This window comes from Sinocyclocheilus grahami, unplaced genomic scaffold (genome assembly GCF_001515645.1).
Source record: "Sinocyclocheilus grahami isolate Dianchi unplaced genomic scaffold, SAMN03320097.WGS_v1.1 scaffold523.1, whole genome shotgun sequence".
Lineage (NCBI taxonomy): Eukaryota > Metazoa > Chordata > Actinopteri > Cypriniformes > Cyprinidae > Sinocyclocheilus > Sinocyclocheilus grahami.
Window position 1 is genome coordinate 784,125 of NW_015505702.1, and position 11,639 is coordinate 795,763.

The 11,639-nt window shown below is 36.3% G+C and overlaps 1 protein-coding gene across 1 annotated transcript; it reads left to right on the plus strand.

The window, feature by feature from the left end:
* The first annotated feature begins 715 nt into the window (after positions 1–715).
* tas2r203 (taste receptor, type 2, member 203) lies at positions 716–1,639 on the plus strand. Its single transcript, XM_016237702.1, has one exon. The coding sequence runs from the start codon at positions 716–718 to the stop codon at positions 1,637–1,639; it is 924 nt and encodes a 307-aa protein (XP_016093188.1).
* Positions 1,640–11,639: the final 10,000 nt, after the last annotated feature.

Sequence of the window (11,639 nt, forward strand, 5' to 3'; positions counted from 1 at the left end):
CTTCCAGGATTTTGCTATGCAGTTGCTAGAGTGTTTTGGGTGGTTATTTTTTGTCCAGAGCCCACCAGAATGATAATGTACTCATATCTGTAGTATATGGCTTGGGTTCCTTTTTCAATCTAAAGTCTATGTTTTATTGTTGTCCAAAAGGCAGATTACTTGTAGATTATTGTCATGGTTTTATCAGTTGTTTGGACTGTAGGGACCCATTCAGGATCCACTGGTTGAGCAAGTGATGTAATACCAAATTTTTCCAAATATGTTCTGATGAAGAAACAAACTCATCTACATCTTGGATGGTCTGAGGGTGAGTACATTTTCATCAAATTTCTATTTTAGTGTGAACTATTCATTTAAGAATGGAGTCTTAAGAGATTATAAATATAAAACTCTTTAAGTTTACAGTATACAGTACTTTATAAATGAAACACTATTGTTTGTAAGTATTGTTTGAGAATATTGTTCAAATAATGTTTGCAGTTGCACTGATTACGTAACACTTGAATACGAGCATGTGGATAGTTCCGTTTTAATCCATGTAAGAATGTGTGCCATTTGTTTATGGTTGGCCGTCAAGCCCATTTAATTTACCAACCTATTTTACTTTGACCTTATATCATTTATTGGTTGTAATAAAAGCCTGGGTGTATCAGGAAGAGCAGGACATTTGAAGGACTGTCAGCATAGACACAACTGATTAGAGGCGACAGTGAAGATGGAGCCATGGATATATGCTTTGCTCTCCAGTCCGCTTTGCCTCACAGCAACCTTTTTCAACATCATCTTCTTTTGTTGCCTAATGAGACCAGTCGCTGGAGTGACGCTTCGCAATCCACTGCGCTTCTTGTTAATTGTTGTGTTATTCAATTCAACATTTCAACAACTGATGACTGCGCTGACCATTATTATGCTTCTTTTCGATTCACCTTTCTGGCTTCAAACGCTAACCATAGCTTTGATTTATCAGTTTTTCTGTGCCAACTTCTCATGCAATGCCTGGATCAGCATTTTCTACTACATTTCAATTGTTCCTCAACAACATCCCATTTTTATCTGGATTAAGAGGAATATTAACGCCATATTATATGTCGGCTTCGTTCTGAATCAAATAGTGCTTTTAATTTCTTTGTCTATGGGAGCAGTAATGTATTTTTTGCTTGGGCCTGTTCCAAACAATTTCACCTCACTTGAACTGAATAAAACATCACCAGCAGAAAGCGTAGAGTCAGACCTGTATTTATTTCACGTGGCTAATTTGACATATTTGCTATATTGCACCTGTCCGCTGTTCACGTTATTATTCTCTTGGGGCAAAACCTTTGTTTATCTGCGTGAACATTTGAAAAAGATGGGACAGAGCAGTGAATCTTTTTCCCAACCCCAGCAGAAGAGCCAGATGCGGGTCACAGTAACAGGCATGGTACAAGCGGCCCTATTCCTTCCTAGCAGCCTATGGACTATAGCAGTTGCTTTCCTTTACGTGACAGACAACTTTGAAATGGTTGATCCCAATAGATTTGTCACAATGACATTCTGCTCAATGTCCAGCTTGGGAAATCTACTGTGTTTTGGATTCTCCCAGTCTGTGTTTCGCCATGGAATTGTAAGTGTATTTAACAAACTAAAGAGACACAAATGAGATGAATGCCATGTCTTAGGATTCTTGCCATTTATTATGCATTTCCCTTCTAACTGATGTAAGCAAATGTATGTTTTGAACAAGTAGGCTCTAACCTATATACTTATTCACATGTTAGTAAAATTGAATTAGAATTAACAATAATATGTTTTCAGGGAAGACCAGGGAACATTGTATCAGATTTAGTTTAAATGTCAGTTTTTTTGTGCATATCTGAAGTTTACAAAGTAGCACATTTAATTTTTGAAGTAGAAAGACTAAAATAGTATTTCCTTGAAAAACATACTCCAATAATCTGTTATATTGACAAATTCTAATACAATTATTTATTTATTTTATTTATCTTTATAGTTTAGAAAACTGTGGTTGTTTGATATTTTATGCATGCATTTGTTGTGGCAAGTAACCTTAAGTAACCTTGATTTTTTAAAAATTGAATATGAAACATTTTTGTGAACAGCAAGACAAACTGTAAGCAAATGTAGAATACAAGTCCAGACGATGCATGTGGCGTATCCCACAATCATGGCATATGTTTGACAAATACTGCTGTGCTTCGCTCTGATTGGTCAGGACTGTCAGGACAGACGCCCCTTTATTTGTATCTGAAAGGTCTCCTTAATGGTACATTTACTGTGTAGCAAATCCTGCACATGACAACCTCTGGATTCAATCTAACCATTCAATTTGATTGAAACATATAGCCAAATCCACGTCTTTCCCTTCAAAGAGAGGACTATTTGCATTCACTATATCTGCTTTATGCCTCATTAACTGTGATGAGGGTGTGTTTAGCACATTTTGCCGAACAGCCTGTGATATGTCAGTTAGTGACTGGATAAAATAGTCTGCTGAATATCTTTCTTGAAATCGAGGGAAATAATTTAGGGTTAAATTAACTATTATAAATCTCCATAATACTGTATGTATATATGTAAAGATATTCACAGTGTGTACTATAGCATGACGAAATGTTGAAGTTCCTTTTTCTCAGCGCACGGTTTGATTTGAGCTATTCCAAACAACTCGTCATGTGTGAAGGTTTATATTAAAATTATTTTATAGTGAAACATTGTATGTTTTTCAAACCAGTTCTGTACACTTGTTATAAATTAAGTTTCACCAATTTCCCCAGGAGTTTGTACAATAGTGTGCAGCCACAACTTTATTTATAGTAAGCTATATACTGTACATATCTCCCACTGAGACTGTATTTATCTGGTTTGAGGTCTATGCAGTGTGTAATAGGCAGTTGTGACTGACATTACATAACACACAATATGTGACTGTTTTGCCACAGACTAGGCTGCTGGAGCAGATATGAACATGCCATTGGATGAAGAAAAATAAAATGTAACTTTTCATGTTCTTGTAAAGCTATTTGACAAGTTTTCATTGCACTTGACTGGGCACATTGTTTTCTGTTTTAATGGTTGACGGCTTCAGATTATTGAATCATTTCCTATTTGCTAACATTCTTTCATCATTAAAAAAAAGCAATTAAAAATCCAAATGCATTTTAAGATGCTGATCAATTATGCTATCATTTTTGTTTTACATTTCAGAAGAACATACAGTGAATGGTCCCATTTGTGCAAATTCAGAAAATGTACCTTGTCTAAAAATTGTCTAACATTTGAACTTCTCAGTTAAATTAGTGCCAGGGTGGCCAACATTTCTTTCTATATTTGAAGCAAATTATGCAGAGATGGCTGATGGCTGTCTCTATCTTGTAAACCTCTGGTTATTAAATAAATACTGTAGCTTAAAGGACAATTTTGGCTTTTTATCTCATTATCTGCCTTATCCCTTCTCAATGACAATCAAATAAAACTCTGTAATTATTCCCTCTGGGTGCTAACACTCAGTAAATCATTTAAACTCCAAATATAACTTGGTGAACAGGAAATACTGCTGTCTCTCAGTCAGTCTGCTTTAGAGTGCTTGAAGAATTTAAAAGAACACGCCACTATTTTTGAAAATAGGCTCATTTTCCAACTCCCCTAGAGTTAAACAGTTGAGTTTTACCGTTTTCGAATCCATTCAGCCGATCTCCGGGTCTGGCAGTAGCACTTTTAGCTGTAGCTTAGCATAGACCATTGAATCTTATTAGACCGTTAGCATCTCACTCAAAAATGACCAAAGAGTTTCTATATTTTTCCTATTTAAAACTTGACTCTTCTGTAGTTACATCGTGTTCTTAGTACTTGATGTAACTACAGAAGAGTCAAGTTTTAAATAGGAAAAATATAGAAACTCTTTGGTCATTTTTGAGTCAATGATCTATGCTAAGCTGCCGGCTACCGCCAGACCCGGAGATCGGCTGAATGGATTCGAAAACGGTAAAACTCAACTGTTTAACTCTAGGGGAGTTGGAAAATGAGCCTATTTTCAAAAATAGTGGATTGTTCCTTTAAAGGAGTATGAAGGGCTCTTATTAGCTGCTTTTCACTATTAGTTATTGGTCCACCAAATCAAAATTAAATTAAATTAAATATAAAATACATTTTATGAAACGTTGCTGAACTGTGAATGTGTTGAAATGGATATTGTTTTATGGAAAAAATAATAAAAAGAAGAATTTGCATACCTGCTATGAAATAGCTGAAGAGCACATTTGGCTTTATCATGATCTGTCCTTTGAGACCAGTAATGCAGTGCAGCCAAGCACCCCACAATAAAACTGTCAGTGATCACAATGATTACTGTTCTCTCTCCTGAAGAATATCTTTATCTAATTTAACATGAGTCAGTGGCCACTAAAGAACAACTACAGCAGGTAATTATCTCTGAATGTAGATCAAGAGAAGATGCAGATAATTTGTTAGTAATCTGCTTTTGATTAATTGGGCTCAACCCATGCTAGAACAGCAAAAAGTTTGTAGTCAGTAAGTTTGTGGTTGGTATATTTTTAAAAGAAGTCTCCTACATGCCCACCAAAGCTGTATTTATTTTATTACAAATAAAGTAAAAACAGTAATATTTGGGAATATTACAATTTAAAATGTCTGTTTTTACCATTTCAAAATGTAATTTATTCCTGTGAAGAAAAGCTGAATTTTCAGCAATCATTACTCCACTCTTCAGTGTCGCATGATCCTTCAGAAATCATTCTAATATGCATTTTTTATTATCATCAATGTTGAAAACAGTAGTACTGCCTAATATTTTTGTGGAAACTTTGATAAGTTTTTTTTCTGGATTCACTGATGAATAGAAAATCAAAAAGAATAGCAATTTGAAATAGATTATTATTTTTATATATTTTTTTACAAATAAATTATTTAACATTTTAAATGACTTTACTGTCCCTTTTGATCAATTTAAAGCATTCCTTGCTGAATAAATGTAGTTTAACAAGAAAATAAAGTCTTACTGACCCAAACCTTTGAGCAGTATAGTGTATGTGTAATATTAATAGCACATTATACTTCAGCTATTGGAAATCATCATCATCAATTGATTATGATCTGCGGACTGTGTATCTGTCAAATGCACCTAATGGAGGAAGGCTTTACAAAGAGATTATGTATCTGAATCTTTCAATAATCACTTTGTGTTTGCAACATGAGACCTGCAGCACAGTGTTTTCCTCTGACTCATTCTCCTCTTTCCTCATCTCATTTTAAACAGTCAGAAGGGAGATACTAAAATAAATATTTTTTAGAAGCTTGCTACTTGCTTTAAAAAAAAAATTGTGGAGAAGTTCTGTTGTAAACACCATTAGATTCAAATAATTGCAATTATATTTGTAATATTTTTGTGTTTAAAAGTGAACAATTGTAATAATGGCGACATTTATTTTAAGGTGAATCATTTTGCAGTATTAATGCAAAAAAATATAGGCTAGTAACCTGTGAGTAATCAGAGCTTAATATACTAATGACAATAGACAATGGACATTCTTTGGCAGCCAGGTTTTGCAAGTCTGACCTCGCCTTTAGTTCTGTATATGTGAGCAGAGAAGAATGTTGTCTTAAGCGGTGCACAAGAATATGTCCCACTACAACCCTCGAAGATTTTACTGAAGCCCACCACCTGACAGTTCTCAAATTACAGCCCACCTTCATCCCCATGGAGAAATATTACATTGCGATTATTAGAGTCCCTATGTGGCCAATAACAGACCAGTGGCCATTCAGGTTCCATCAGAAAGGTTGAGAATGCACTGATATGAGCATTCATTGGGGGAAAATAGCCCAGAGAGAGAGAGAGACTACAGGAAGCTTACTCAAAAAAGACAATTGCCTACACTGGCGCCCAAACAAACACAAAGGGTTTTAAAGCTCCAAAAGCAAAACAGGAAGTGTTGCTTTTATTGCTCAAAAATCAATCAATTAATTTTTTTGAAAACTAATCATAGTGCAACATAATTAAGTCTTTTTAAGTATAATTAGATATTGAATATGAACTGTACATACAAATATATATATTTTTTAGTAGTAAATTGTAGTGGCACAGAAGTCATTTTTTTGGCAGTAACTTTCGATCACATTAGCATGCATCTAACACACTGTCCAATTTTGTAATGGTGCCTGTTTTAGCCACAAAAAAAAAAGCATTAAATTTTTGGGCTGCAGTTGTAGTACAGAGTGCTCATCTCACAGAGCATCAGAAATAGTCAAGCAGAGACTTTCTAAAAGGAAGGAGTACATATCAGCCAATTTCATACACATTAGCGAGAGGAATTCATTTTTACTTGCCCTGCATGGAGAATTTTAAGCTCCATTCTGGAAAATGCATTAGTAAGCTTCACAAAAAACTTACAATTTTCTGATATATCTGCACATTAGCTGTTGTCGGGGCTTAGTTGTGTTAACTCTGTCATTCTGCTCTAACACAGACACTCTGAAACCTTTTAATGCAAAGCTGATTTGCCTCCTATTTCTAAAAGTGGTGTAAGGTATCTTGCCCCTTCCTTTTAGCAAAGCTGGTACAGAGACAATGTTTAACTGAGAGTGCAAGAGTGATTTCAGTGTCTTTAAAAAAAAAAAAAACCACACAATTGTACAGTATCTGTTGACATCTGATGTGAGAAATCAAAAGAAATCAGATTGGATATATACTGTATATATATATATATATAAATTACCTTAAAGCTGCAGTCCATACAATTTTTTTGGTTAAAAATGATCCGAAATCAATATTTGAGCAATATTTTGAGCGGGAAATTCGAGCATGTCGCTGCGTCATTACGTCACGTCTGTAAACATAACATTAAGTTGTCCTGTGGCCAGTAGCACGAAGCGAGATGAACAAACTCAGAGTTGCAGAGTACGTTTTGAGTTAACAAAACCCGATAAAGCCAACCTGGTTAAGATCAGGCTCACAAAAGTCGATATAAACCTTCTCTCCCAACTCAGAGTTTGAACCAGAGTTTGTGATTAAAGGGTTAGTTCACCCAAAAATTCTGTCATTAATTACTCACCCTCGTGTCGTTCCAAACCCGTAAGACCTCCGTTCATCTTCGGAAAAACAAATTAAGATATTTTTGATGCATTCTGACAGCTCTCTGACCCTCCCATAGACAGCAAGGGTCCTTACATGATCAACGTCCAGAAACGTAGCAAGGAGATCGGTAAAATAATCCATGTGACATCAGGGGTTCAACCATAATTTTACGAAGCTACGAGAATACTTTTTGTGTGCAAAAGAAAAATAAATAACAACTTTATTCAACAATTCGTCTCCTCCGCATCACCCTAGTGCCATTTTGGAGAGTATCCACTGAACTCAAACAGCGTATGCTATTCTGTGTCAGCTGCGCCACGCGAAAAAGAAGAATTCTTATAAATTCTCTAAAATTCTTTGACCGTAAACTGCTTTAATTTGGAGTGAGAGATACGGGGGAGTGGCTTCATTGCATCAGATATATGTCACTTTGCTCACAGCTGATTGGTCCAGTTTGGGTTTGTGATCTTTAACCCAGAATAAAACCTGCTCCGGAGCAGGGTAGCCGTGTAGTGTAAGATACCATGGCGTGTAGTGTAAAGACCAACCCACATTCTTGAGCCCGAAAACTCAGAGTTTGCTCAAACTAAACGTGAACTTACCTGGGTAAAAACTGAAACTGGCTTCGTGCTACAGGCCACCGGCTACTATGCTATCGCATCTGAGGATCCTGCAGGTGGCGGATCATTTATAGCCTTTTCTTACAGCAGCTGGAATAATTAAATTGATAATTTTGATGGTGGATTGTAATCCAGAAAGGATTATGTGTTTATGAAACACATGTGACTGAAATTAAATTATATTCCAGTTTTAAATGAGCATCTGATTACAGATAGCATATGTGGGATTACACAAGATTTGTATTTTAAAGAGAACCAGTTCGAAGGGAGAATAATTTGCCTGTTGGTTTAAAATTATTTCTTTATATGAAATTCGAATGGTATGACAATTGAAATCTACACACTATACTCATAGTCACGCAATGCTGATATTGTTAACATTAACAATTTGAGAAAAAAAAAGTATAACAATAATAATTTGCACAGTTTGATGTGATATAAGCTAAGTGATTGTTAGATTAAATCACCATTGGTAGCGCAATTTATTGTAATGCTTTTTTCCTCAGTTGGTCAGAGCAAAAGTGGCAGACTTGTTACTTGTTCAGATGACAATATCCGGTGAAAATGTTTATTTGGGTCATATATTCCAAGACGTAGGCTAGAATCTGTGATTGCGAAGTACAGTATCCACACCGGTGCGGTGACTGACAGCCACACATTCACCTCAAAACATTAGATTCATCCGCGCTGAAGCCGTACCGGTGCACAACCCACGCAAGGAAGATAATTCCTCACACAGCTGCTATTGCAGGTTTTCAAACAGAGATGGCGACAAAGAGGCAAAACTTACAGACTGCAGCTTTAAGTATTCATTTTTATATACTAACATAGATTAAGTAAAATTGCACCTTAGTAGTTATGTTCTATAATACCTTATACCATGTACAACTATCATATTTTAGACGCTGAACACATATGGCTCACTGTTGCAGCTGAGAAAATCTCTCTTAGGTGAGTTTATTCATTGGTAAATGGATTTCAAAGAAACTGCAAAGTGCTGAAGACACGATTGTGACCTAATTGGTAATCAATACCATGTAAAAGGTTGTTTCTCGAGCAGCACATATAGAGACACAATTGTGCTTTACACACCATTCAATTAATTCTCAAACCAAAGTTCAGCTGAATAGTCAATATATCATGCTGGATGTCACATGTGGATTCAGTGTGTCGTAGCACAGTGATTTTGTACTGCACCTCAAGAGGGAAATTACTTTGTCAGTGAAAGGAAATCTGAGGTCAGGATGTCACCCACAAAGTTAAACAGCTCCAGAAAATAAAAGGTTTCACCCTCCCTTCAGTCCGCAGAACATGCTCAGTATTATTTGTCCCTCTGAGTGAGCACAGAAAGGATTTTTAACCCATATTGGGTGCAGTCTAGTGTGCAAAACAATCAGAAACTTAGTCTGGGAAAAAGATGACTTGAAAAATAAGGAAAAACTATGCATTTCTTCTGCACTGATTGCCCAAGCAGAGACTCAGTTTCAGCCACTGGGTGGTCTGTGGTGTCAACCGAAGAGAGCAGTTTGCCCCAGTTTTTACACACTGTTGGGAGGAAATTTCCATTTAAATTATTACTGATCCCTACAGAGGCAAAGAACAGAGGGTATCTCTGCAAGGTCACACCTATTCATCCATGTCGTGTCAGAGAGAACAAAAACATGCTGTAATTGATTTGACTGCCTCCCATGTGGCTAAACTGAAGCTCACAGGTCTGAAGATTTATAACCCTGTGTGTTTGTCACTCACTGACTAATTGTGTTTGATAGTAAATTAACAGAAAGATTTGGACATGATAAGACACATGTGGTGAGTCTGAACAGTCACAGAGACACAACACATTTTAGTGGCAACTAAAATGACTGTATTTCCAAATTCAGATGGAGGGCAGGAAGTGAAAAGCAGAATGGATGTGATGGAGGAAAGTCCGTGCTGTAGGCCTTCTGGTTTAGACACTATTACAAGAAAAAGGTATAAACAGAAAATCACTACATATGTTGGACGTGATCCTCATGTTATGAAGAGGAGTGATTTTTCTACTAAATTGAAATAACTTGCCTGTCATCGAGTCAGTGGATAACGTTTGTAGCGAATCAGCTCATGGGGAAATATGAATAATTAATCATAACTAGTTATAATTAATTAGAAATATTTAGATCCGCTGTAGCTCTCAGGGTCAACTGTCTGTCAATTCTAAGAACGTTAATTTCTTGGTTAAGGGAAATAACTTTCTTACTGTACAACTCTACACAAAGCCTGTAGCATAAATCTGCATGATTAGGGACTCCAGTTATGAGCAAACAATGAACAACGTCAAGCGTGATACAAGTAAGACTTTATTAACTACATAAACACTTAAACTAGTCTAACATACTACATAAACACTTAAACTAGTAAAACATACTACATAAACACTTAAACTGGTCTAACATTCACATATATCTACACAGAGCTTGTAGCATAAATCTGCATGATTAAGTGACTCCAGTTATGCGCAAACAATGAACAACGTCAAGTGTGATACAAGTAAGACTTTATTAACTACATAAACACTTAAACTAGTCTAACATACTACATAAACACTTAAACTGGTCTAACATACACACGCATACAGTTGGTATAGGAAATGGTTAAAGCTTAAGCAGTAAAGAGGAGAGAAATAAGGAATGAAGTTATGGAACCATTTGCATATTCAGCAGATTTACAGCCTGAAGGGAACATCAGATTCTTAGTTCAAACACACGTAAACACACATGTAAAAAGGTGCAAATGATACCTAATGTATCAATTAATAAGACTAAGTTTGAATACTTGCATGTCTCGTCTGTCTGAAAGAGAGGTTTGATGCAATCTGAAGGTTCAAGTTGATCTTTGCTGAAGTTGGTTGATGAAAAAGAACCAGTTTGAGTCAGAGAATCTTGGTGAATGGAAAAATCAAGGCCGAAGCCTGGCACGTACTTAGGGTGTCCTGGAGCGTTTGCTCACATCTTCATCTTCTCAGAATTCAACCAAACCACCGACTCCGGGGCGGGTCACTGATGTGAGGCCTTTAAGGTCTGAGAAGATTCACGCCTCTCAAGATGAGCTTGTCCAATGAGAAAGGCCGGAATCCCAAGTGGGAGTTTGGAAATACTAGGGAGTTTATGACCCTTTGTGTGGAAGCATGTAATTTGTATATGGAACTTGAATCGAAATTACTAAAGATTCTCAGGACACTAATATATTGCCTATGTACCAACATATAATATACACTCTCGTTTAGATCATCAGAAGACTAATTCATAGATACTAAACATGGTAGGATTACATATAGGTAAGATGACAGAAACGAGTAGTTCCATCACAAGCCGGCATAAACAGTATACAATATAACGACAACATACACAATGACCTGAAGGATATGTGTGTTCATTCAAAGAAAGGTTTTCCTATTAATTAATTAGAGAATAGTCAATTTTTGGGCATTGTGTGTCTTTCCTAAGGGTGAATGAGGTGTGAGTTTTCTCTGCTTGCATTCCTTTGAGCAATAAAACCAGTGATATCAGCCTTGGTTGCCATGGAACCAGAGGCCTGTTCTGCTTTCCTGAGGTGTTACGCATTTCGGGGGAAGGGTCTATAGGTCCTCATATGGCTTGTTAACTGAGGGGTGTTACAGAGTATTTGTTAACTAACAAAATATATATTGTATGTTTGATTGGTCCAGACGCTACACGTTATAGGTTAAGCAATTAACCCTGATTGCAAACAAGCTATTTTGAAAGTGATTCCCGCATTTATAAGAGGCGCGCAGGATATATGTCACTCCTGAAACTTTGCTGCATGTACAGGGTATGTGGCCATTGAAACCTTTCATTCAAATTCTGAATTGATTATAGTCTAGAAATTGAGCAAATAGCGCTTCCATATAATCACTAAAAAGCTGTCACTCA

Bases quoted from the DNA above. Each gene is read 5' to 3' on its own strand.
- tas2r203 (XM_016237702.1), top strand. From the start codon at position 716: ATGGAGCCATGGATATATGCTTTGCTCTCCAGTCCGCTTTGCCTCACA.